The sequence below is a fragment of the Ciconia boyciana genome, chromosome 15 (genome assembly GCF_034638445.1).
Source record: "Ciconia boyciana chromosome 15, ASM3463844v1, whole genome shotgun sequence".
NCBI lineage: Eukaryota > Metazoa > Chordata > Aves > Ciconiiformes > Ciconiidae > Ciconia > Ciconia boyciana.
In genome coordinates this window covers 12484859-12512779 of record NC_132948.1, presented here as the reverse complement: position 1 = coordinate 12512779, position 27921 = coordinate 12484859, and the positions used below count along the sequence as shown (strand labels likewise).

General features: G+C 39.7%; 1 protein-coding gene across 2 annotated transcripts; it reads right to left on the bottom strand.

Annotated features, from left to right (window-relative positions):
- Nucleotides 1-20424, bottom strand: PIWIL1 (piwi like RNA-mediated gene silencing 1). 2 transcript variants are annotated; one of them, XM_072880221.1, is made up of 20 exons: nucleotides 20344-20424; nucleotides 16870-17020; nucleotides 16011-16136; nucleotides 14249-14463; nucleotides 13018-13139; nucleotides 12269-12349; nucleotides 11101-11298; nucleotides 10620-10731; nucleotides 8285-8405; nucleotides 7540-7657; nucleotides 7263-7377; nucleotides 6108-6295; nucleotides 5437-5509; nucleotides 4897-5097; nucleotides 4489-4592; nucleotides 3922-3992; nucleotides 3233-3386; nucleotides 2170-2295; nucleotides 877-1024; nucleotides 1-117 (listed from the first exon to the last, which is right to left on the bottom strand). In XM_072880221.1, exons 1-20 carry the CDS (start codon nucleotides 20422-20424, stop codon nucleotides 1-3), a joined length of 2622 nt encoding a protein of 873 aa, XP_072736322.1. The 2 variants fall into 2 exon arrangements, with proteins under 2 accessions (XP_072736322.1, XP_072736323.1); XM_072880222.1 differs by having other exon boundaries at nucleotides 16011-16147; nucleotides 16899-17020.
- Between the last annotated feature and the right edge of the window lie 7497 nt (nucleotides 20425-27921).

Here is a 27921-nt window from a genome sequence, read left to right as displayed (position 1 = left end):
TCAAAGATAGTAAAGTCTGTCTGAAAGCAACAGGTTTGGTTCTTTGTGAATACTCTGACCGACAAGGAAAGCCAGTTTATGAGCGTATTGGCAAGGAGCAGGTACTCTGATAACACCCTGCAGAAGGGAAAAAAAAAAAGGGAATGATTTTCAAGTCATTTAAATAAGCATGCATTCACCGTAACAGAAAGAGTCCTGGAATTCAAAAGCTGGGATACATGTAACATTTATATTCCCTGTAGTATATGCAGATCTGTGAAAACAACATTACATACACTGAACACATTAAAACCCCCATGCTCCCATGCTTTATAGAAGAACAGATGCAAAAAACTTACCAACTCCAGTCCCCCCCTCACTCCAAAAAAGCCTCTTAAGCAGGTTTACATGCAATGCTGGATCTCACAGCATCCAGGTGGGACACGGGTAAGTCATGCAAAATATTTATGATTACTACAGACAAATCTAAAGCACACCTCAGGCGTGAGCTGAGTGTGTGCTGCTCTTGGTATGCAACAGAAGAAGCCTCAAGGGAAATGGAGGAACACTGTTCCATCTCCACACAAAGAAGTACGAGTTTCTGCACATAAGAAATAATCATTTCAGTTCCGACATAGAATTTAGGAACAATACTCAACACAACAAGTATTTTCTTGTGAGAATAAGGATTAATCTTCAGACTTCAGAGAGATCACGTAATTACAAAAAGTCTAGTTCTCAAACCACCACTCCAGGTCAAGAGGCTTACTTGCAGGCTTTTTGGATCTGCACGGGTGTTTTAAGGATACCTTTTCCTACCTTCTTGTGGGTTGCTACTGCATAGAGATGCGCAATCTTAGAAGAAAAATATTATCATTTCCCAGAGGAAATACTTACCGACCAGTTATAGTACATATGGCAAAGTTTGTAGGTTAAACGTTGTACATGATCTGGTTTCAGTTTGCTAGTGTCATAAATCACGTTGTAATGCGTGGGTGCAACACAACCATTTCTCACTGCCTGACTCACAATGAAGAAATCGTACCTGTAATAGAGAAAACAAAACCCCAGAAGTCTGATACAGAAAGGGGTGCTTTTCTTAGAAAAATGCAAATCCCCATGAATGTGTCTTACTTATTTTCTTCAAGTCACTTTATGCATATTAAGTAAACCCCAAAAGGATGCCTATGCTTTGGTCACGAAACAATCTGTTTCCTTTATCTCTGAAAGGCCAGGAGATCTGGAAAAATGTAAATAATCTTATTACATGGAACAGGTCTTAAGACCATGAAGATCTTAACCATTCATCATATACAGTTTTGCTCCTGATGACCACCCTGCACACCTACTTCACTTATGCTCCTCATTTACTCTAGCACCCTGAGCCACATGTGGATGTTTGTCACCTGTCGCAACAATCTGAACACCTGCAGCAAGGGGGTAAAATACCAACGAGTACTACGAAGAAAGGCAAAACTACCGACTGGAACTGTGCACTGCCACAGAAGGCTGTGTTGTTCCCAACGCGCTCCAGCATCCCTTGACCAAAGTCAAGGCTTTTGTCATGTACGGAACAAGCTTGGCATTTCCCACATACCTGACCCGAGCTTCACGGAGCACAACTTGCAAAAACGTTCAATACGAACAGCAAGCGAGTGAAGTCAATGAGCTCTGCGTACGCTTTACCTACATGTAACTGTACAATTCTGAGTCTTCTTCTAGTGACTTCCCAACCACCAAAGAATACTTCTAATACTTGCTCATAAAATGCTCCCTTACAAAGTAACAGAATTTATGCGCAATGTCAAAACTACAGCTGGACAGAATTTAATTTCAGCTACAGTCTGAAATTGTTGGACAGTTGGGCAATCCTATCAATAGGCACTCACTCAGTACTAAACCTTTAGAAACCAAAAGAAGAAACACACAGACACTTACTTAAAGCATATAGAATACTCTGATGTATACAAATACTACATGTTGGAAACCATAAAATAATTGCATCATGAATTCATAAAGTTTAAGCTTCTCCATTTCTTTAATCTACACACTCACTATGACTTCTTTTCAAAAGGACAGAAGTGTGGAAAGTATTCTTCTACTTGATCCCACGGTCAATTGAATGTCAGATATACTTCCTTTATTATCAGGTTGCCAGCAAACAGAAGTGTTACTTCTATACCAACTTACCATTCTGGTCTGGTAACCTCCACGTCAACAACAGTACCAGGGGGTGGGTTTTTAAGTGCTCCACCACACTGCGCAAAGAATCTGGTATTCACTCGTTTCTTCACAACTATCACAGTAAGTCTTGGACTAAAATAAATGAAAATAACAGAAAAATAAAAAACTACCCTGAAAAACTGCGCTGAGAGTATTTCAGGAGCAGATTCTCTAGAGCTTCAAATTAAAAGCAATTTTAGGAGTTGTCCAGGACATTAATTTCACATATGAGTCTTCACTGATTTAGATTACATAGGACGTTGTTCATAACTTTAGATTTTTAGTTTCAGGTGCAACTGATACTATTTCTCACCAATCCAGCTTATATTTAACTTCATAGGCAGACACAAAACAGATGAAAAAGGGATCTTCTAAATACAGATATGATTTCTACTATCTACCTCATCTTTTCATATAGAAAACACTGTGTTTTAACAGCATTTTTGGTAAAGAGCAAGCCATTAACAGAAGCTAAACAGAAGAAGTGAGCACTTCAATTCCTACTGTCTATATCTTGTTTTGTGCTCTGCTTGCCTGCAGTGTCAGGAAATATTTTCATTTTTCAGAGCAGATTAAGAAACCAAGTCACTGCAGTTGATAAGTTTTAAAGCAGAACTTTGAGAACTGTGCAAAACATAAGTGACTGGACAACAGCTAGTCCTTTCAGAAGTGGAAAGAAAAAAAACGGACCTACCGGACACACGTGATAGTAATCAGGCTACGATCAACCAGTTGAAAAAAAGTATTACTTGCCATACGCATCAAGAATGCCTAAACAGTATATGTGCATGTGTCTATACGTGTGTATTGAATACTCATGTGGCGTGTGTACTAAAGACTTTTCCTATAATATTACAAGTTAGGTATCTCAAATCACATAAACAATCATCAGAAAAGCACTTATCTGAGCTCAAGTAAAAATAAGTAAGGATGAAAAGATGACACAATCTTCATCTGTCACCACTTTTTTTATCCCAGTGGACAGTTCTCTTACAGTATAAAAAAAGGGGGTTGGTGGGAACAGACTTACTTGTAGTCTTTACCAACACTCTTCAAGCAATCCAGAAACTGAGGCACTTCATAATTAACTAAAGTATTTAGTTGTCCATCTCCTACACCATCACGATACACAATAATACGAGAGGGCAAATACTTATTCCACTTGAACCAGTCTCTTAGAGCAGCTTAAAAAAAAATACAAAGAGTAAAAGCTGTTAGCTATAATGACAATTCATTCCAAAACAAAACCAGGTTTTTATTACTGGAGAAACAGCACTAAGTTTTGAAACCTAAGGTCTTCAATCTTTCAGTAACCTGAAACAGGTATGCATCATGATACACAAATGTTACCTGCAAAAGCAATTCTGGTTTACCTGTGTACCGACACAAAAAGAAAGAACCTAAGGAGATTATCTAGTCCACTGGCCTCTCTCATGGCAAGGAGCTGTCATCCTTTAAATCCATCTCCTTTAAAGCATTCTTTGAAGCGCATTGATAAGTAGTATTTAATTATTGTTAAGAAATATGGGAATCAATGAAAAAATGTCTACAAAATGCTATTAATTTTCAGCAATATCTACAACTGTATTTTTAATCTGTTTTTATCTCAGTGCAAGTTGGTAACGCCTCCCCTCAAGGCAGCTGAGGAAGCGTGTTCTCAGGAAGCAAAATTGTCATTCCTTAGATCTGACTCAAAAAGAGCAGAAAGCCTTCCCTTACTTTGCAAGCAGGCTTTGAGCCCATCCACAAGTTCCTGCCCGCGACCTTGAATAGCACAGCGGGAGAACCACCTGTGAAGAACAAAATAAAAGATGACCTTCAAAGCATTTCCCAGGCTTACTTCACTGAAGTAATTTTTAAAATGGCTATGACCACTTAGTCTTTATGGCTATTGTGGGTCAAGGCAGTCAAGCAAGAGGTAGTGTACTATGAGCATATTTCCCTCACAAAGGCCCTGTGGTAGACAAATACCACCTCTCAATCAAGTCCTCTCAATCAAAAATCTTTTGCACACTCAACTCAGAAGGGAGAAGAGCCTGTCACCCTGATGCCCTCTATTCATGCCAGCCCTTGCCCCACCATTTGCCCCCTCTCCCAAGCACTCTGGAAGGACAAGGCTATTCCTTAAGGGATGCAGTGGATAATAATTCACAATATATAGTTCTTATTAACAATGTACAGTAAATCAATTTGGACACTTTAATGACAGCCCACCACATTCAAGCTACTTTTCAGTTAAGGGAAAGATAAAGATTCTGGTTTTTTTCTTTGGCATTCAAATCTTACCGTGTCATTGTTTGATTCAGGCTAGCAACAAATCCTGCAATTGACTGCTTTCCAGATAAAGTGTCATGGTAACAATCAATTCCCACAATCATTACCTGTTTCAGCTTCAAAGGAATCAATACAGAACATGTATTAGTACGTGAAGACATGCCAAAACACCTATCATCTCCATCCGATAGCGTAACAAGATCATGACATAAGGTGTATGGTTTCAGGACACTTACGTAAACCATGGGCACTGAATTGAATTAAATGTCTCCTTATATCTTATTTAAGGTCATGCCTCTTCTTACAGACACAAAACAAACTACACAAAGAATACTCAGTTTTCTTTTGGGGGGAAAAAGGCTTGCTTTTTAAATAAGGCTCAATAAAGAAAACTGTTACCATTTAAAAAAAGTTACTTACTGGAATCTCAACACTCCAAAGTTCTCCACCCATTTTACAGTTCATTTGTAAGGCAATTTTTGTTGCTATCGCCATCGCAGTCTGAGGCTTGCTTAAAGTGCGAGCAATCACACACTGACTTGGAATGGGACAATCTGTACATAAGTATTTCTTGATAGCATCATACTTATCCTTTCGGGAACTAGACAAAACACAAACTGCCTTTAAAGAAAAAAAAAATGTTTGTAAGCAGCTGCATTCTCAGATTTGTGTAACAGTTGTAGTTCTTTAGGAAAAGTTTCTTACGCTCAAGAGAAATATTCAAGTGTTCACACTGAAAGAAATACCTGGAAAGTTTCAGTGTCTATACTTCGGAGCCAAGTACAAAAGCTCTTTTCCAGAAGGATACTCATAGTTAGTCTGGGGTTTGAACAGCAGTATGAGTAGGCATGTAGTAAATACTCAGGAGCCAAGTTTTATTTCTGAGAATGAGTCCCACTAATCTTAAAACACCAATTACAGAGATTAACACGATATGAAACTACAGATTCAAATACATACTATGTTTGTGTCAGGGGTAATACTTTGCTGTAAAACCCTTAAATAAGCTTCTGTTCTATCATCTACTTCAATCCTGAAAAGGAAGAGAAAAAAAATGCTTACAGATAAAAACCTAACAGCTATTGCAACTTCAGCAAAAACATAAATGCTCATTATGCATCAGTACAGTATGAAGTGTCACATTTATAGCTACTAATAATCGTACAATATTCACACATTTTGAAGATTAAAAGGAATCATCCCCAACTTAGGCTTCCAAGAGCAATGAAATTCTAAGTTAAAAGCAAGCACAAGTACTCAAAGGAAGATATTTGCAATGAGAACAAATCAGAGTACGTCCAAAGTCCACAAGAAAATATATATTCCTTCTTGTGTTACATATAGCTCCACTTGAGAAGGTTTTGCTCAATGACTGTATGTCTAATACTGTTTGGTTTTGGCACGCTTTAACCCCCAGTGAAAGGTCTCACAAACAGAAGTACAAGTAAGAAAATCAGTCACTAGAGAAAAGTGAACAATTTGCATACTGAAAGCAACTTTATTAAAAATCTCACGGAAGTCGGTACTGTGCCATACTATACTATCTGCTCATTTAACAGCCTAAGCACGCTAACAGATATACCTTAATAAGTATAAAATGATTCTTCCATCAGCTTTCTAAAGACACTTACATGGTTGCCTTGTTCATTCGGATTCCCATAGATGGTGTGACTTTAAAGAGATTCTGAAGTAATGTATTAGCAATATCATAGTTGCGCCGTGTGTATATTAATAACCAGTTGTCCAGAGGCTTTGCACAGATTAAGGGAGCTCCCCTAGTTTCCTTTGACCAATCAGCAAACTGAGGATTGTAATCAAACTGTAAATAAGAGATGGGAGAGAAAGAAAATCAACACCCTACCAACCAAGCTATACCACAATTACTTCCTCATGCACTTCAAAAACAGACTGTAACACTCCTGCCTAGAACAAATGACTTGATTTTTAGCTGCTCTTTTACTGCTATTGTCACTAATTTAAAGTAAACTTTATCTAGCCCCTTCAAGAAATCCTACACTCTTCAAACATTTCATTCATAATTATGCAAATACGAGTTTTAGCCCAGACAAGTTACTACTATTTGCTGCACAGTTTTTGTGCTACAAAGACATAGCTGTTTATGTATTGACTTATTTTTCTTCCATTTTTCTTTTTAATAAGGTAACTGCTTGAGAAAAAAAGTATTATTATAAAGAAGATATCAGATCTTTTCAATAACAAGAATAAAGAAAGCTTTACCAAATACAGATATACAGAACAAGGTACTGTAGAATGCCCTTTTCCATCTAGCATCCATTCAAAACAAAAGACCTCTAGTACAGAGCAAATACATGTTTTATGGCAATCTACAACTTATTTGAAATCTAAGTTATTCATACCGAAGAGTCACCCCACCTTTGAGTGAAAAGCTACTATGTGTTCTATCTATGAAACTTAAATAATTAAGGGCTTTTCATTTGAAAGCCTTGTTATTTTAATAAATGGAAACTAGTCAGAAACATCTCCAGTCTCCTAGTTTGTGTATCTGAAATGACTTTGTTTAGACAGAGGGACTGTTTTGCAAGGAAGACACTACTGTAATGCAAGGCAGAAAAATCTTCAGGTGTTTCTAAACAGAACCTGTAAGCAATTTAAGAAGTTTGCGAGTCTCCTGTTTGGACAAAGACTTGTGTATAACGTTTTCACTCATAATCCTTCATTTATAAACCAACAAGTAGTATTTCCTTCCTGAAGAACTTGCTTCATCAGAGAGAGATCCAGAAGATTTTAGAAGTTGTTTTATTTACCACATTTCCTGACTGAAGGATCTTTTCTCCTTGAACAACTCTTCCCGTAAAGGATAATAAATTAGAATCAAAGCTTAAACCCCAGTCTCGGAGTTCCTTCTGAACATTGTCATCTCTGTTTAAAAACAAGATTTAAATTAAAACATAAAGAGATTTGTTCTTGCTGAGACTTTTCTTTTTTAAAACCAGTAAGATTTCCAAAGTTTGTTGCAAAAAAGGAGTTTATCATACAAATTTTTCATGACAAAGAAGTACAGAAGGTATTAAGGTAACATACTTTTGGATGTAGTCAATAAGTCTTCTAATTTCACGTTGCCTTTGCTCAGGTGGCAGCCGCGTATGAATAGCCAAGTCTTTCATCATATTAAAATCATTACGCATCTTCTCAGTTAATCCTGTTAACAGCAAAATCTCTGAGTAAAAGTCAGACTAAGGACTAAGAAAAGTAAACTTGCAAGTCATGCAGATTAACTATGTGTGTACTGCAGACACATAAAGTGGTGTCCGTAGTCATCAAGGTTTTCAGTTGCTCCCTGTACAGACATTCCCATCTGCATAGAAAATAAATTTCTGCGTTTTTGCACTTGAGAGGAAATCACACAACATGCAGCTCTTTATTTACATTTCCAAATCAAAACAACACAGTGCTGAGATGGACAGGTACTGCTAGCGCAAAGTGAGTATCTCAGAGGAAAATACATATTTATGTATCTTACAAAATTATCAATTTATATTAAATTTCTCTTTTTCAACAGAAGTTCTACCGCCAAAAATCTCTACAAGTTATCAGTGGGCCAATGTTGAACACCGTACATAAAGACTATGCAACATCAAAACCCCTCAAACTTTTCAGCCTCATTCAAATACCTAATCTTTTAGCTACAAAACTTGTTTCTAAACTCACATTTATAGAAACAAAACATTTCTACTTAACTTGGCAAGAGGGTGCTGTCAAAATACCAGTGTCAGTAGGCATGACAGTAGTTTGACAGATGCTTTGATATGAAAAAATGCTACAGTACCTGTTAGGAAGCACAGCTCTGGAATTAGAACCACAGGTCCTGGCATCATGCTTCCTCTCTTCCTCCTAGACTGACTGATCAAGACAGGCTGGTTCAAGTCAGTAATTTCTTGATTATATTGCTGTAATAGAAATATATATTGCATGTTAGCTTATTCATAACAAACACTCCATCTTCTTAATAATAATGCTCACTTTAGAAAATGAGTATTTTTCCTAAAACAAACAAAAACAAAACAAAAGCAACCAGCCACTTTTTTCAACAGGCATATCTAACTTGCGAGAAACTGGTTTTGTCGGAAAAGACCAAAGAGGGAAGCACTATTCTCTCTATTGGTGCCACCAAATTATTGACTTGTAAGAGACAACAGAAACAATGCCTCTGCCTTGCCTGAGGCAGTATCACCCAGAGTATCTAACTCAAGATTAGGATGCTCACTCCAGTTCAGTAATGGACGAGGTTCCTGCCCTATAGAGCAATTTAATTCAAGACATCACAAGAATCAAACAAGATTCCAAGTGAAGTTTCTGAAATTCAACCCTCCCACAACCTTTCCTTGCATCTGGCAAGAGTTGTTCTGTCTAGCAGTCACTAATTTAGTTTAGATTAAAAAAAAAACAAAACACCCCACAAAAAGGCGACACAAGCTGACAGTCAAACATACTCAGTAGTTTAACTTTTTCTTAAAGAGAAACACACCTCAGAAACCATCCAAAGGACAGCATTTAAAAAACAAAAAAGTGAGATCAGCAAAGGCAAGAAGGCAGAGAAAATTTATCATTTATAAACTCCATCCTGAACTAGAATGGACAATAAAAATTTTGTGTCTAGTTTATTAAGTCCCATCCTGTTGAAACTGATGTGCAGAAAGATTTCACAATTACTGTGGTAGGCTGCAATGGTAGAGAAGGTTAAGCTATGAAAGACATACATAAACTTTGTTTCAAAGAACCAAAAGTATCAAACAGTAATTTCCCTTAAGATGACTGTCCATATATTCTACCTCCAGTAAATTATCACCAAAACTTGCTGAGGGTACACTCTGCCCGACCATCCAGATCATTAATAAAGACATTAAACAGGATTGGACCCAGTACTGACCCCTGGGGTACACCGCTAGTTACTGGACTCCAACTACACACTGTGCCACCAATCACCACCCTCTGGGCCTGGCCATTCAGCCAGCTTTCAATCGACTTCATTGTCTGCTCATTCAGCCCACACTTCATCAGCTTCTCTGTGAGGATCTCATGGGAGACAGTGTTGAAAGCCTTACTGAAGTCCAGGTAGACAACATCCACTGCTCTCCCCTCATCTACCAAGTCAGTCATAGAAGGTTATCAAGTTGGTCAAGCATGACTTTCCCTTGGTGAAGCCATGCTAACTACTTCTAATGACTTTCTTGTTGTTCATGTGCCTAGAAATGGTTTCCAGGATTAGCTGCTCCACTGCCTTCCCAGGGATCAATGTGAGGCTGACTGGCCTGTAGTTCCCTATGTCATCCTCCTTGAACTTCTTCATGATAGGAATGACATTTGATTTTCTCCAGTCCTCAGGCACTTTTCCCTATCACCACCATCATTCAAAGATTATTGACAGTGGCCTCACAACAACATGAGCCAGCTGCCTCAGTTACTTGTAGGTGCAAGCCATCAGGGCCCATGGACTTAGGTATGCCTAATTTGTTTAAGTATTCCCTGACCCGATTCTCTTCCACCAACAGTGTCTTCCTTGCTCCAGACTTTTGCCTGGTCTCTGAGGCCTGGGAATCCTGAATGGCAGTCTCGCTAGTAGACTGAGGTGAAGTCGGCTTTCAGTACCTCATCTTTTTCCACATCCTGTGTCACCATTACTGCCTCATTCACAGCAGTGGGGTCAAATTTTCCCTAGTTTTCCTTTTGTCGCTTACACACTTACAGAAGCCCTTCCTGTTGCCTTTAACATTCCTGGCCAGATTCAATTCCAGTTAGGCTTTGGCTTTCCTAACCTCATTCCTGCATGCTGGGACAATGTCTCTGTATTCCTCCCAGGTTACCTGTCCCTGCTCCCACCTTCTGTATGCTTCCTTTTTGAGTTTCCCCAGGAGCTCGTTTTTCATCCATGCAGGCCTCCTGGCATTTTTGCCAGGCCAGCTACTCATTGGGATGGACTACTCATGCCAAATCATGCTGCATAGGTTACTTACTGCTCTCAGATTACAAAGTATCCATTAAAAATAAAATTCTACTAAAGAAAATTATGAATTATAAATCCATGCATCATAAGTACACTTCTAACAACGCTCTAACGTTTCAAGTAAAGCATAACACACACGCTGACAGTTAAGTTTCCATACCCTTTTGTAGTAGTCCACGTAGCTGATCTCAGAACCATCTGCTTTTCTAAAGGTACACTGTGGATTGGCATCCCAGTCGATGTCATCAACTCTGTATGTTCTGTTATTATACCTAAATAAGCAATTTCATCATGTTTTTTTTAAAATCTTAACTCAAATAGAAAAGAAATAGAACCGCGGGATAAAAGCAATACTCATGTAAGTTGAAAGTTTTGCTCCCATCAGCAGCAGTAACTTCAAGTTTTCAATTGTAACAGGCTAGCAATTCTACTAAAAGCTAAATTGTAATAAAACCAAATGAAAACAGAACTAATTGAGTACGTACTTCCTGCTTTTGTAAATGCTGTCACCTCGACTAGTTTGCTAGCTTGGCAATGGTATCATTTTCATGCTTTCTGATGCTTCATTGTATACTTCAGGACATGGAACATGCAAAAAAATAAACAGATCTCTAAGACAAGAAGAGCCCAAAGAGACTTACTTCGTAAGGACAATTAAACCTATCAGCTCTTTAGCACAGGCATCTCTAAATCTTTGCTCTTCAACCTGGTAATACAGACTGTACATAAAATCCAACACTGTTTCACTGCGAAGAACCTTATGGCTCACATCTGTACATAACATAATGCTTTCCTCATACTGGAGGATAGAACTTGTGAAGCCCGGCCAAACCATCAACCTGTCAAAAGAGAACAGACAGAATCTTAATGTGCTTTAAAGCATCTCTATTCTGACCCCTTGAGTTATTTCTGTCCACTTTCCCAGACACTAGTCAAGACACAAAGAAACCATTATCCAAATATAAAGAAGCTCCTGAAAGTTAACAAAACCAAAAATATTTTAAATGCAGTTATCTTTAGTCAACTTAAGATAAAAAAAGATTAATTTAATGATGTAGCAATACAACTGAAGTGAAAGAAAGGATGCCTCAAAACCTAAGAAACCCATTTCATGCTATTAGTCTTAAATATCTTAAATACAAATTGTATGGGTATTCAAGAAGCTTTAAAGAGAAAAAGACCAACAGTTTATCTAGCTGGAACACTCTTTATCCAGTTTATCTATCTAACTGGAACACTGTCCAGTTTCTTCCATCAACTAGGTTGTGCAGGCTAGGTTAATGGCAAGGAGTACACCACAGCAATATGATGGGGCCCCAGTCAAACTCAAGCTTACGAACTTGTACAATAGGCCTAGGGCTAGCCAGAAGCATCAGTCACATTGCAGGCGATCCTGGCAGGGAACAGGGACAAGACATGACAGGCTAGCAATAGGCGAGTTCCAGAACTACCCATCCAGCGGGGTATGGCCAGATATGAATTTACATGGCAGATTAAATGGCCTTCAGAATGAAGGCTGGACAACTCCTGAGCTTTAGAATTCAAGTATTCAGAGATCTCAGCCTTACAGACATTTAAGCAAGGTTTCTGACATTAGAGTAAAATGTAATAGCAGAACACACACTGGTAAAGAGTAATGAGATCTTACACATAGAAGAAACTAAGTTAGGAGAGCCAGGTCTCATGCTTCCCAGGAATACCAGTTTTTAAGTCCATGGTTTTATTACAAGATAATCCACCAGAGCAGTATCAAAATATCATCCTTTCTCCCTGCACCCCTCCTAAACATGAGTATCCTTTTTGCCAAACCTGTGATTAGGGATGCTGATTGGGTCACTGGCGTTGTAATAATTACGTCCAATCTGCTGCAAATTCAACATCTTCAGAAGCCTAGGATTTGAAATATGGATGTCATTTACCATTATTATTCAGTTTCTCAAACTACACATGGTCCCATCCCTCTGCACAACCTCATTTTTTGTTCATCTGACTAGATGAAACATTCAAGAATGTGAACTTTTCATTAAACTCAATTTAGAAAGGCCATGGACACTTACTAATGACAATTAATCAGTTGAGAATAAGTTAGCATACAACCCAACCCTTCACCGACCAGTTGAAGGTACCAGTCTAAACAAGCTACACTTCAGATGAACCAGGCAGTCCAGGTACCAAGGTTAAGTGGAAAGACTACAGCAAAAAAAGTAACTTGCCAGTTCAAGGTCCTGCACTACTATTTGCTTTAAGAGGCAAATCCACAGACACAAAAGGAGAGCAGAGAGAGGACTAACTGCCTACAACAGTTAGCACTCCAGTGTGAATCTGCTCGCTCAGGGAAAAGGTATAAGCTCGTTTCACACTAACATGTGCCAGAAACACACATGTAACTGCACACTAAAATGTTGCCAGATGTGGTTGGCCACATAGTAACGGTAGCTACAAAGGCTTAAAAATTTATACTTGTAATATTGATTTGTAGTCCGTTCTTTGGAAAGGAAAAACTTAAGTCAGATACTTTTAGAATGACTTCTTATAAAGACATAACTTGGACAGCAAACCTTCTAAAAATGATGTTGTAAAATTGCAGACACGTAGGTGAAGTAGGTGGCAACTCATTAGTCAACGTGATTGTTATCTTCACACCCTCTCCATTTCGAGTCCTACTAAATACTTCAGTAACCTGAGAAAGTGAAGTTAGGTTAATAAAACTAGAGGCAAACAGGGCTATATCTGGACTTTGCTCCATTAATATTGGACTTGTACATTAAGATTCTAAGTAATAATTTAAGACTTAGCTGAAACAGGAATTTGATTTCCTACTAAGACTGTAAACTACAACCTAAAAATGCTTCATTCATTTGGGTGAAGGTGACTAATGGAGTAGAATGGAGGCTATCCCCAAAGAACCCAAATTCAAGATGAAGACAGGGAGATCACTTACCAACTACCATCGCGGGAAAAAGACTCAACTTGAGGAAATAAGCTTAATACATTGCCAATTAATATATATTTATCTACTAATTCAGGTACTGGGAGGCAAAAAGACAAACATTAAAACACATAGTGAAAACATCTTCTCCCTCTCCCTTTTCCAGGCTCAACTTCACTCTGGACTCCTCTGCCCCCCTCTGTTAACACCACTGGTTACAGTCAGTCCCTTCAGTGAGGCAATGAGTGGCACAAGGAGCGGGGGGACAGGCAGGGGTTACCATCAGTACAGGACATTTTCCCTCTGCTGCTCCTTTCTTCTCAGGTTTTTCTTCTGCTCTGGCATTTTTTCCCCTTTTTAAATACACAGAGGTGCAATCAGCTTTGCTGATGGGCTCAGCCTTGGTCTGCGGTGGGTCTGTTGTGAAGCCAGCTGGAAATAGCTGTGTACACCACAGGGCGGCCCCTAACCTCTTCCCACAGGGGCTACCCTAGACCCCCCCAGCTACCAAAACCTTGCCACATACACCCAATACATCCATCCTTTCAATTATGCTGAATGTTAAAATACAGAAGTTATTAAAAGATCTAAGCAGAAAGAAAACTAAAGGAAAAATACTGTCTGTACTATCCACTTCTGTGCAGAGGATTACTCTAGCTTGCAGAACCTAAGCATTGGAACCAGAAGTTAATTACCAAATTTCTCTACACAAACAAATTAGCTTATACTAATATATTCAATCCAACTAAATGTTGCTCATGGGACATCAATTCTCTAACTTCACCCAGACCAGTAAGAAACAAGAAGCATCACAAAATGCAAGGCAAATTAAAAAATAAAATAGCATTCTCATATCACACCTTGTTCCCTAGTTTTTTTGGCAAGAATAATATTGATCCATCAAATGCATGTGTCTTTCCAATTAGCTCTTCATGTTGAAAGAGCAAAGCTGATCGAAGACGGCGTGCTTCCATCTCAGGACTATAGCCAACATGGTACTGATATAAAGCCCACTGGGGTCGAGACGTCAAACGAAAGTAATTTGTAATTAATTTTATCATAATACCTGAAGAACCTAAAATGAGAGGCAAACATCTTAATAGTTACAAAATTTTACCAGTTGCTATTAATTCAACAGCTTTGAGAAATTTTAAAACACTGAGGCATTCGGACAAAGATTAGAGGTCAGTTGTGTTCTACAGCTGTTCTAGCTCAGTAAGCTACAGGAAATGCTCACATAGGCACAGTGTTATCATAGACACTTACTTGCTTATTAGAGCTTTTTGTAATTCCTCCAGTTGTCAGGAAAACTCTCGCATCAAATGAGGTAAGCATTTAGATCAGTAACCTGTCCCCAAAGGATTAGTAGCAGATACTAGAGAGATGAATTTCCACCAAAACATAAACTTCCTTTGTGGACAAATTAATCTTGCTTTACATGAATCATAATAGCATCATGAGCACATAGAACAAAAACTAACAGAGTATCAATCACCAGAGATATCCACATTCCCATTCATATCTGACAAGACGACATTTCTTTTGGTATTTCAAGATTTTTCAAATGAACAGACAAGCAAACAAACAAAAAAGCCACAACAGTAAGAACTAGCTCCAGATCACTTATTTACAGTATTTCTTCCTATTTTTTTCATGTCTCACTTCAATTTCTTTCAGGCTTAAAGACACAAGTCTAATACAAAAAATACATTGCAGACAATCATGGATCATTCATTCAATTTGGTTTTCATTACCCATTGTTTCCTATCTGAAATACAACACCCCAGATGAAAACAAAAAATCCTACCACATACAAAGTGTGTATATTATGCTTGAAAACTGTACAAAGCTATAAAGAAAAAGCAAAAGGCCAGCAATACAGCTGCCTACTAAGTACAGCAATCCATGACCTAGCATCAGCATAGCTCTAGACAGAAAAATCTAGGTAAGAAAGAAAACAACTATACTGCTTCTTGAGCAGAACTAAGCCCTGGGCCTATGGCATGCTCCAGTTACCGTTCAATTAAGCAAAAGTGGACTATGGTTGCTGTTATATTGTTGTGATGTCTCAGAGTCACTTGCAATGCAAAACTATTATCAGCACAGAACCTGAACTGTTGAACATTAAAAACTACTACATTCTAGCAAGAAGGCAGGACCACCATGACAGCCTCCTTTTACTTCTTTTCACATGCATGATTTCATCTCAAGGAAAGAAGCATCACCTTTTATTTAAACTAAAAATTTTCTTCAGAAGAAGTTTCTAAATTAATAAATTTCTTTATGAATTTGGTTAGGTCAATGTGTTACAAACCGGAACTTCTAGGAGCAAACCTACAGAGCCCTGCTTGAAGAAGTGGACGTCAGGAACATACAAGGATCATCATTTATGTCTAAATAGTTGCAATTTAAAATGCTACACAACTTCTGTCTGAAGCACTTTGCCATCAGACACGTCATCTTACTGTTCCTCTTCAGATACCGGGAGCAACGTGTAACTTTTTCTAGTCCATGATGAAGATTTTTTTATTTGGCTCTCTAGGGGATACTAAAAGCAGAAACAAAGCAAAACTATTTTTCATTTCAACTTTCTTATATGTCTGTAGTCTAATCTGAACATACCAGTTTTTGATTCTTGAACATGTTCTATGGCTTGCCGAGTATTCACCCCGAGGTCATGGAAATCTCTGCGACGTCCACCCCTATCTGCTAAAGACAATTCCTGAAATCCTGCTGAAATCTGTAATCCTATTGTTTTGAAATTTGAGGAAGAATTACAATCAAGTTTTATATACAAATAAGAATTAAATACAATTCAATTTTGAAAGTCAGATATATATAAAATTAAGATAAATCATTAAATGTTAAGTTTCAGCTTTTGCTCTGTAGTAAATTCATCTTAAAGTAGCATTCAGGTAACACATATCAGCTTCCTGAGACTTACAGACAGTTAACTAGTAAGCAAACAGAACAGCTCACTAGCCAGATGAAAAAAAGATGTAAACCCTTCAAATCAATAACCTCTTCTGCAAACACAGGGAGGACAGACCTTTCATTTCAGCTCCGGCTAGCACCAAAATGTTTAAACACACTGTGATGCAAAATAAGTAAGAAATTTAACTTCCGTATTAAGATTCAAGAAAAACAATGAAATATCAAAATGAAATTTACTATTGGTATTCTGCAGTCAATTGTGCCAACTGCTTTCTAATTTATTTTTTTAAACTATTTTGATAGAGGAGATGATACAGATGGAGTAGAGCACAGTTAAGGTAGTTTTCAAAATGCCTGGTTCAGTTATACTGCACCTTAGAATGACAATACTATCATCACAAGCTATGTATAGTGAACTTTTCTAAATCTTAGTAATAAATATAATTTTGAAAAGAAAAATTAGAAATACAATCTAAAGAACGTCTTCACTGAATTATCTTCAAAACACTTGCTCTTGTGGGCCATGAACTTTTTCACCCTTTCTGACCTTCTGGCCTTCTCCCGTTCTGGCCTTGTGGAACACTCTGAGGGCCCCTCTGTCGTCCACGGCCACCAGGTTCTTCTGATACCGATGGAGGAACATGTGGCTGCTGAGGTTGCCAACGGCCAGGTGGCTGACTTGGCAAAGCCTGTTGAACCTGCAACAGTTGGGAACAACTTTTCCTACTGCAACTGAAGAAACAGCATACTGCCAACAGTACAGGAAAATAAAGTCGCTAACCAAATACAGAATACTCAAATACCCAAGTGTAACAGTTACATAAGGTTAAATCTTTTTTCCTGTATTGAGTACCAGAGTTATTACTCTTACTTCATACTCCAAAATAATGGGGTTCAAGAAATTTTTTTGGTAAGTTAATGTTCATTTAACTAGTAGTAAATGCAAATCTTCTCTTTCCAAGCTCTAACTAAAATTTCTGGACCTCTCATTTTTAACCACCCCTCTGGTACTTCAAGTAGCTGACTACTTAATTTTATAAAAACAGGTTTTTGTCTAGTGAATACATAATATTAAAAAGTGTAATTCCTGGAAGAACCACAACACACAACCTTCAGCCATGAGCAATCCCTCAATTCAGAGTTTCATGTTACCAGATTGCAGTCTGCCCCACAAGTTAGTCCCTCCAGGAGTAATCGAGGTCCCTACTTAAGTGTAAGCAAGCAAGAGGCCAATGTCAAGGATGATCATGAAACCTGAGCCAGAGAGCCAGCCTGGCTCTGTCTTGTCCTACAACATAGCAGTAGGAACCCCCTGAACCTGTGTCACACAACCTGCCAGCAATCCATTCCTGGAGTTCCTCTACTCCTTTGCTCTCAGAGCGCTTGGCACATGTCCTGTGATTCCCATATGCATGTTCTGACACTAAGCAGAAGATCAGTAACTAAGCAGGCCTCTCTGTTCTTATACTCTCCACCTTATTTTTACACGTTATAACACCTGTCAAAAGTATACCCTCTAAGAAGTCTGTAAATATCCATAAGCGCTACTGCAAAGATGGAATGTACACAACCCTAAAGAGTATACGTGAAAGTTATCAGAGTCCAGTATTATCACAGTAATAGCATATTATCACAAGTTTTGTGCTCCCTGTAGTATTCATAAAAGTAGTTCAGGAAAGATCAGTTCTGCTTTGCCTCTCTCACCTATATTCCATCCTGGCCCCTGAAGGAAGTGGCAGCGTCACCTACATGGATTCTCTAGTCCAACAGCTAGGCACTGAGCCCCAGCTATCCTGAGCTGAGTATATTCCTTTCCCATCCATTAAAGAATCAGAGCAGAGCTCCATGTCAAATCATCATGAGGAGCAGCTGAGGGAATTGGGATTGTTTCATCTGGAGAAGCGGAGGCTCAGGGGAGACCTTCTTGCTCTCTACAACTACCTGAAAGGAGGTTGTAGAGAGGTGGAGGTTGGTCTCTTCTCCCAAGTAAGAAGCGATAGGACAAGAGGAAATGGCCTCAAGTTGCACCAGGGGAGGTTTAGACTGGATATTAGGAAAAATTTCTCTACTGAAAGGGTGGTCAAGCATTGGAACAGGCTGCCCAGAGAGGTGGTGGAGTCACCATCCCTGGAGGAGTTCAAAAAACGTGTAGATGTGGCACTTCGGGAGACAATTTAGTAGGCATGGAGGTGTTGGGTTGGCGGCTGGACTAGATGATCCTAGAGGTCTTTTCCGACCTTAATGATTCTACGATAAACTGAAGCAAGAGATTATGCTGGGATAGGGTTCACTGTATGGGTGTGGGGAAGGGGGTTTCCAACAACCCTGTCCTTCATAGAACCACAAGATAATTCAGGCTGGAAGAAACCTCAGGAGGTCTCTAGTCCAACCTCCTCCTCAAAACAAGGTCAATCATGAGGTCTGATCAGGTTGCTCAGAGATTTATCCCATCTCCAAGGACACAGACTGCACAACCTCAGTGGGCAACCTGTTCCAGTGCTTGACTGTCCTCATCATGAAAACATTTTTCTTTATGTCCAGTCAAAACAACTCTTGCTTCAATTTGTGCCCATTGTGTCTTCTCCTCCCACCATGCACCATTACAAAGAGCCAAGCTCCATCTTCCTGGGATCCTCCTTGGAGGCTGTAGTCTCCACATTGGGAAGGACTTCCCAGGGACTGACCAACCTATCCTCTTTCCTACCTCTGCAGCAAGAAAGATCACAGGGTTGTCAGGACATTAGTAAGGAAGGGCAGGCCCCTGACCTCCTTAAATCTCACTGATGCTTTTTGATAAAAACCTCAGTAATAAGAACTTGGTGTATTATGATACCTCTGTATCAGTCCAGTGTAAACGTCAAATGGTATGGTTCACCTCTACAATACACGGCTAGTTGTTCCCATCTTCCCCTGCAACCAGCACAGATTATGTTCTCACTTAAACCGAGACAGAGCGCACGCCTAAGCCCTCATTTTCCAAACATCTAATATAAACCCTCTCATTTATTCTGCAACCTCTTTTCAACATGTCTTTGGAAACACTTCCGGAACTAACCCTCTTGGAGGGAGATACGCACAGTCTACATGGTAGAACAGTGGCAGCCTATGTAGAAAAAAAAGCCAAAACGGACTTTTCTCCACTCAGACTGCATTGATATTCACAGCCCATGTAAAGTACCTTTCCTTTACTTTCCTCTTCACCCACAGCAGGACACTGATATCACCTCCTGACTTCCACTAACAATTCTATTCAAGTCAAAGAGACCAAGTTTGAAGTAATCGGGTCTCTTAGGTTTATAAATTCTGCTCCAGGTTCAAGAGGTGCATCAATGCTACTGCTAATGCAAGACACATTTCACTATTTGAGAAACAGAACTGTAAACTACCTTCTATCACAATTTAAACTCCTCTGACACTGGCAAGAAAGGGACTAGGAACACTCCTCCAGTCTAATCACATTCTCAAATGAAAGATGATTATTAATAAGTGACAAATCTGAGGAACTGCTTTAAAAAGTCTCCAGGTATGCGGCAATGGCTGCAAATAAAGAAGTATCAGCCATTTTCAAGCTACAGTTTGAACAGGGCATATACGCACAAAACAAGCCCTAAACACTAGTTCAAATGCAGAGACAGAAAGCCCTTGATGTTAAAACTAAAACCAACAGGAACAGGTTAGAATACCTGCCAGACCCAGGTTCTGCCCAAATATGCATCAACAGCAGCAGCCGCCTAACATGTTCTGCTTCTCTGCAGGATATCACAGTGGACAAAGCAGACTATGAAAATGTCTACCTATTTCCACTAGCTCTGTTAGGACAATTGTATTACAATGGAGCACTTGTTTGTAAGCATATAAAAATTTCCTTAATAAAAAGGAGTTAATATAACTATACACCTGACATAATATATACATACACACATATATCATCTAACATATATACCTGATATTAAAATAGGAAGTAGTTGAACTATGACTTTTCAAAGCCTAGCTGTGCTAATTATAAAGAGAACCAACTTACAGATGTAACTCCTACAGAAGGAATAGCAGTCTCCTGCCCTGGAGGTCTTCCTCTTGCTCTGGCTCTAGCTCTTCCTGTCATCTTCTCTTCTAAGACAAACCACCTTCAGCATTAGTGTTCAATCTTCTCCTTCCCCATCCTTATTCCAATAAATATCATGAGCAACACTACTGCATTTGTCCTTGTTTAATTTCAACTGGTTCAGTAAAATATACCCTCCTCCGCAAACTTCCCTGCTCTTGGATGTCCACACTAACAGAGCCACAACAGGTACTGCAGGGAAGTTACAGCTTCTTATAGTCAAGTTTGAACTGACTGGCACAGCCCACCACAAATTCTGAAGCTGTGAAGAAAGTCAACCAGACTGCAGAGCATGGCATGATATGCAACCTCAGTCAAGTATAACTCAGGGCCTACTGATATTATGTTCAAGTTACATTTGAGACTCAATTCAGACTAATTTGTTAGCTTATTCTAGGAGAGGCGCACACTTCACCCAAAGCACAACCCAACCCTTACCGCCTGGTTAGCTCCCCGATGATGCAAACTGGCCCCAGAGACCTGTCCACCCTCTCCCCCACAGCGACCCTTCCCTTCTGCGTGGGCTCGGCCCTAACTTCTCCGCCAGCCTCGAGCAGTTTGTGGGGCCAAAATCCGCGCCCAGAGGCGCCCCCCCTCCACCGCCAGCCCTGCCGGGCCCTCGGCGTTACCTCAGCCTGCCCTCAGGCCGCGAAAGGACCCTGCTCCCACCCCAGCGATACACAACAAGCCGTCCTCTTCACGACGCCACACGACTTTGTTCCCGCTAGGGTCAACAGCCACTCTCGCAGCCGAAGGTGCCCGCAGGCCGGTGCCCCAGGCACAAGCCCCACCGCCCCGATCGCCTCGCAAATGACCGACCACTCCCGCCCACTCCCCGCCCCTCAGGCCGACCGCGCCGGGCGCAGGCGCACACCTCCTGGGCGGCACGCGCTAGCTGTGCAAGGCGGGAACGCACGCTCTCCTCCGATTGGCTCCCGAGGCCCGAGCGCTGCCGAAGGCTGCCGAAGAGTCCCGAAGGGCGCAGCCGGCCGCGGGGGGCGGAACCGAAGGCGGCCGAAGCGCAGCGCCGCTTCCTTCCCGCCCGCCCGCCCGCCCGCGCGGCAGCGGTCACTGCTCCGCGCTGGCTTCTCCGGGCGGGAAATGAAACCGGCGCTGGGCGTTTCCCCTCATGATACCGACGCGCTCTTCTCCACATGGTGAGGTTCGGGGGTCCCCCCCCGATCCCCCGCCAGCTCCTGGCAAAGGGGCCCCTCGGACACCGCCACCCCCGCTGCCGCCGGCGGGTGGCCGTGCCCCGGTGTCGCGCCCGCTGGCAGAACCGGGCTTTTTAATTATGTTTGTCATCTTGGTGAGAGGAGAATTTTCCCGCTAAAAATGATTTCCTCCTTATCCCACTTGTTGCTTGAAAAAGAAATTTAAGTTAACCAGAAGGTGGAGCAATAAAACAAGAAATAAAACCGATATTTCAGTGAAGGACTGCATTCGTCAGCAACATTTACAAAGATGTTGCTTAAACTTCTTGCTCTTTTCCAGAGGTGTACAGAATACAAACAGAAATTGTTGGCAATGGACACGATGTGCGTAGCACGGAAACTGGGGGCAGGAAGGACTTGGCACAATCCAGTAAAGCATCAACAGTTGAAACACATACGCAACCATCCTTCCACTGAGATACGTTCTTCAGCAGACTAGCAACCAAACAGAACCAAAAAAAGCACCTTTTTCTAATTACCAAGGCTGATTCAATTGCTGTGATTGTTAGAGAGAATCACAACCTGTATTTTAGATCCTTCACAACAGAACTAGCAAATCTTACAACTTGGAAGTAAGCGGCCTTAAGTGGGAATTAACTCTATGCAAGCTTTTCCATGCTTCTGTGGAAAGAAAGACAGGATGTCTAGACAGCACCAAGGCTCAAATGCACATTCCTGTTGTTTTAAGTGTGCCTTTGCTTAAAGATTAGATGGCTGTGATGCATCTGGAGACGCTGGCCTCAAGGGACAAGAGATAACATTTTCTAATTAAAGCCTTACCTTTATAAAAGACCAGCCTGATCTCATGAGGTTATTTACAATTTTTCAGGTACTTGCAGTGAATAAAGGACAAGGTTCCTTTTCCAGGTAGAAATGGGTGCCTGTGTTAACACTGATACCTAACATAAATAATAGAAGTATCTCTTTTTGTTTGATTTAGATTGTCAGTTTGTGGCTAAAGCCAGTTCTGTTGTGCTTCTCATTGATGTCAGCATAGCAACCCACTTAGGAAGCCAGATTCTCTTTTACAAGTTAAAAAGAAGAGCTTTCGAACTATGAAAGTGTGGATATTGCTGCTTCAAGATAGCTGAAGTACTTTTAGCATGTGCTTTTTATTACTCACATATAAATCTGGATAAATATTTAACAAACTCAATACATACACTTAGATGGGGCATGTGCAGTGCTTTTAAGAGCACTGATTACTGCTTGCCATGGGCTCTTCACCCACAGTGGGAACTTTTATTGCTCTGTAGCCTGCAGAACTCTCCAGTGGGTCAGAGGGTTAAAGCTGCAGAAACACAATATGTAGATTTTCTTGGCTCAGCAGTATTTAAAGATAAACAGAATATAAAGATGTTGTCAAAGTCATTTACATTATGTAAATCATGAGAAAGCAGAATGTGTGTGTTGGAAATAGTTATGTTTGTTTATTCATTTAAAATATCAGCTGTACTTGATGTTTATTTTTTTATGCCAAATTCCTTACATTTCACTGCAGAACTTAATTATCTTTAGATGGGAGTTGTTAAAAGTACTTAATCAGGCTGCCTACCTACAGCAATTCCTTATAAAAGTGAAAATAAACATCAACAATAAGCACCCTCATTTTTATACGTGGGTTGTCAGACAGTTAATTAGTACTTAATGAAAGATAAGTTCCAATTTGGTTTTCACAGTCTTTCAGTCTGCTTTTTTTTTTAGCAATTCAAGCCCAGTTAAAACCGTGACTCTACAGGTAGGCTTAATGAGTTTTCACAGTCAGAGGGAATGTGGAAATGGCAATGCACCCGTTGCAACAGGTGCGTGGTGTCCCTCGTCCTGGCTGGTTTCTGAGAAACACCGAGAAAAACAAGATTTTGAAAATGGTAGCTGTTTGCATGTTATTTTTTCTGTAGTGCCAAAAAAACTACCAATGCCGGACTGCAACGTGTTGAAAAATCACATATGAAATAATTTTTTCACAGCTACTTGGCTTGCACTTTGCTTTGATGTTTGTTTTACCCATGATGCAATTGTTTTTGCCTTCTGTCTCCTGTTGCTACAATAAGCCATTTCCCATACATGTCATCTCCAAAGGGGAAAAGACTGCATGGAAACAGAACAAAGAAAACAGAACAAAAGAAAATCAGGGATTTTTCCAAAGGCCCATTTGATGTACAAGTATAAACAGGAAAAAGATGCCTGAGGAGGTAGGAGCCAGCAACTGTACTACCAGACAGCTGTTAACTCGTGTAGTTTGCAGCACTTTGGGATTCTGAATGGTAAATAAATAAGTGATTCCAACGCACACAGTGAAGAAAATGCTCACTTCGGTACCTTTAGTGTAATGTTTCGGTGTATTGCAAACTCCTAGCAATGTAAGTTGAACTCTTACTTCATGTCTTTCTTGTAACACCAAGTCCAGGTATCAATAGCTCTTTTGGTTCTAGCCCCAGAAAAGGCAATACCTCAAGATATCAGAATAAAAAGTATTGCCTGCTGTGATGAAGCAAGAAAAAATAAGGAGCGCTTCCCAACAGAACTCAGCAATTCATATGTGGGGCTAGATTTTAAAAAGCTCAACATGTTGTTCCTGAATCTTATTAAATATTTGTTAAAAAATTTCAAATGGGAATTGCTCAAAAATAAACTTTAAAATTCAAGTTCCTGTGGTAGGTATTAAGTATTCACGAATCTGGACCACAGTGTTTTACATTCTTAATTAGTTTTTTTCTAAAGTGAGAGAGGCAAGGTTTTAAAGACTGACTCACTATCCAAAATAGCGTCTCATGAGTTAACAGTCTTGCTTCTTCCCAATGCAAGTTCTTAATGTCACATTTAATTTGCTATAAGTATGCTCGGGATAGAGGAACTGATCTGCCTGCACAGTGGAGCCTGGTTTACTTACTACCTTGGGTAGAGTATGGGGGGCAGGGAAACGAGTATTTACATACCAAAACAGAAAGCAAAAGGCATGTTATGGAAAAAAATTGCTACTAAGGAGATAATAGCCAACTCACTGCATAACAAATATAATGCAAGCATTTTCTCTCAGGAAGAGGGAAAATATATTTTTCAACTTTGTATTTCCTCTGCTGTTCTCCAGTCTATTTTTTTCCTCTCTAATTTCTGCTTTTCCTTCAGCTCCTTGCTTCTTTTGTCTGAGCCCTTATTCTTTGTAACTCTTCTCTTAAAACATCACTCACTCTATTCTTGGAACCTGTGTAGGACTCTCTCCTGTTCCCCTTGACAACAGTGTGTTTTGCTTCAACAGAAGCAAACTGTTTTTCTGTTTCATGTGTTCCCTGTTTACCAGGGTATCTAATCACTGCAGTTATCATCACTGCTCATTCCAAGCCCTGTTTTGTCAGACTGTGCCCTGAGCCCTCTTTTCCTGAAGAGAAAATGGCCTCTTATTTACGAACCATCATATCTCTGCCAAAATTTCCTGTGCTGTATCAACTTAAGTCTATTTTCTGTTAATTTCTGCCAATTACAAATTCACATCAGTCCTAGCTGACATTTAATTTGTATCCAAATCCTGAGCGAAGTGAGCAAGAAGTGGTTTGACATAAATTATCAATAGCCACGTTAAATGGAGAGGTCACATTAAATAGACAGGAACAAGGCCTCCAGAAGTTAATACTATAATTAGATTTGTAAAGCGTATTGTATAAATAAGTACGAAATTCTGTAAGATGTGGTCCTATCCTTTATTAACTACGTTCTTTAAGTAATAAGGGGAGATGGCAAATTAGTGTATGGAGTATGTTAGAGCAGAACTGAAACAGTCTTTTGATTCAGGTATTATGTAGTAAAATATTGTATTATTCCAAAAAGCAATGGGACGTGTTTCAGGAGAGAGACTAGCAAGAGTTCTTAAGTTTAGATAGATTGATTTCAGCTCATTCAGCAACCCAGTTTGATCTAATTGTCTTTTTATTGTTCTGAACATTCCTGAATTATGCAGATAATTTGGATTATGTGATTTAGTGTTGGATTAAAAAATGTCACAGCTTAACTTTCTTTAAAATAGTGTAGAACTTTCTTCACAGTCAACGAAGTTCATTATTTTTTTGTTCAAAGCCCAGCTGCAGGCCTGGAGCATTTCTCATAAATATCAGGAAGTACCCGAAGCCACAGTCAGGATTAAAGAGTTGATCTGAACGTTAGATCTCAGCTTTAAAGCTGTAATGTACAGTGAATTTGGTTTCATGGTAAAGGAAATGGTAATTGCTGAAGTATGTTTTCTTAAGTTGCAAAATCATTTTTGAAATGTTTTCATTGAGACCTCTGTCAGCGCTGTGCATGAGAATGAGCGGACTTGCAGCACAGCATTTACGCGTGACCACAGCACTGAATTTGTGTATTGGTGTCACTGATACAGTCGGAGGCTAGTGTGGCTACTCCTTTGTGCACAATATCAGATGCACAGTCACAATCTAGAGGGCTGTCTAAGCAAGTGAATCAACAATTTCAATATGCTATTCCAAGAATTTCTTCTGAAAGGTGGGTCAAGTTCTTGGTTACCTGGCAGATATACTCTCATGAGAATCAAGAACACAAATCCACAAGAGATATCCTTAGTTACAAAAGTGCAGACTAAATTCCTTAGTATAGTAGTAAGGTATTAGGAAAAGCACTTTTCTCCTGGCTCCCTACAAATACAGAGTCTGGTCTGCAGGGCTGAAAGGAGGGGAAGAGCACAACTAAGTATCCAACACGTTTCTACATGTCATCTACACCTGGGTAGCTGCATCAACCAAACCACACACCCTGTATTCTGTTTCCATAGCAGTTTATTTAATCTGAACATTTTATTGCATGAAGGCTACTGTCTTTATTATATTTACAAGGAAAATAAAATATGAACATCTCACCTTTTTCAAAGGATGTTGCATTTAAACGTGTACTTCATGTCAGTGGCAGTATTTACTCATATTCTACTGCTTCATTCATGTAAGTGATCCAGCTAAAATATGATTCTTAAGACTGACTGCTGCGCTCTTGAAAACTTGGCTTTCTTGGGTACTTCATATATCAGGTATAGAAGGTATACTTCATATAGCACTTGCACAAATAGGAAGCATCAGCAAAAGTATTATTGTCTGCAGTCTACATAAGCAAAGACACGTGTCTGTTTTCACGGTTACAGTGGATCTATCACAAGCTGCCTATAAAGGCAATAGGTTTTAGTTAGCGTACTTGCAGATTCAGTGTTGCAATGATATCAAAACATGGATGGGCATTTAAGCCTCTCTTGTCCCACCCTCAATTCTGTGGGATTCCATATAGATGGATGCTTTAAGATCCTGGCCAACAGTTGTAGACTTTCTTCAAGGATTCATAGTTTTCAGAAACTTTGCTAGATTACATTAAAGACATTAATAGGAGTTTCATATCTTTCCCCCTATATTTGATTGTCAAGACCTGAAGTCACTTTTGTCATCTTGCATTGCACCCTGTCTACGACAACATGAATATTCCAGTGGTGTCTTAGCACTTGACTTCACTCCAGATGCAGTCTAGTAAGTACCTTGGAAATTAAATGCATTGCTCTGTATTTAAGGCTGTCGTTTTAAATTATTGAACAGCAAAATAATGAAGGCTTAATCTCAATTTTAAACCTGTTCCTTAAATCTTAATTTAGCATCTCTCATTTAGAATTAATCAGTCACAATGATCTGATATATAATACAGTAAGTTAAAATTAATAGGGCTCAATCGCTACTGCTACATATTTAAAGGAAGCGCATTTGTCACTATGGAAAGATATTTCTCCTACATATAAAATGAATTAAAAATGAGCACCACATAATAAAGTGATGCAAAGATTGCACGAGAAAGAAAAATGAGTGCATTGTTTCATTATGAAATGTTTCAGCCTAGACCTTCCTCTCAGGGCACACGAGTGAGGCAATCTGCTAAACCTAATCTGCCATTAAGGAACTGGGAGCACAAGGTACAAGAACACGTTAACAGAGGCTGCACTGGTGTGCCAATCCCTCTACAGGAATGGCATCTGATTTCCTTGGTAGTGGTTGGGTTGGGAAGGTAGTGGTGATTAGGAGAATGAGAAAGAACTGGAATGGCTTTTTTTTAGGTGCTTCCAAAGTATGGATGTAACCTCAGATACCAAAGATGCATTTCAGTTCAAGATCTGAATAATTCTTATTGCTTACTATATCACTAGTTTGGTTTTCATATTAATTCAGTCTTTCTTTTGTGTGCTTGAATTGCTGACACAGATGTCAATAACAGGGGAACTAGCAAGAGTTATTATCTGGACTCTGATGGGAAT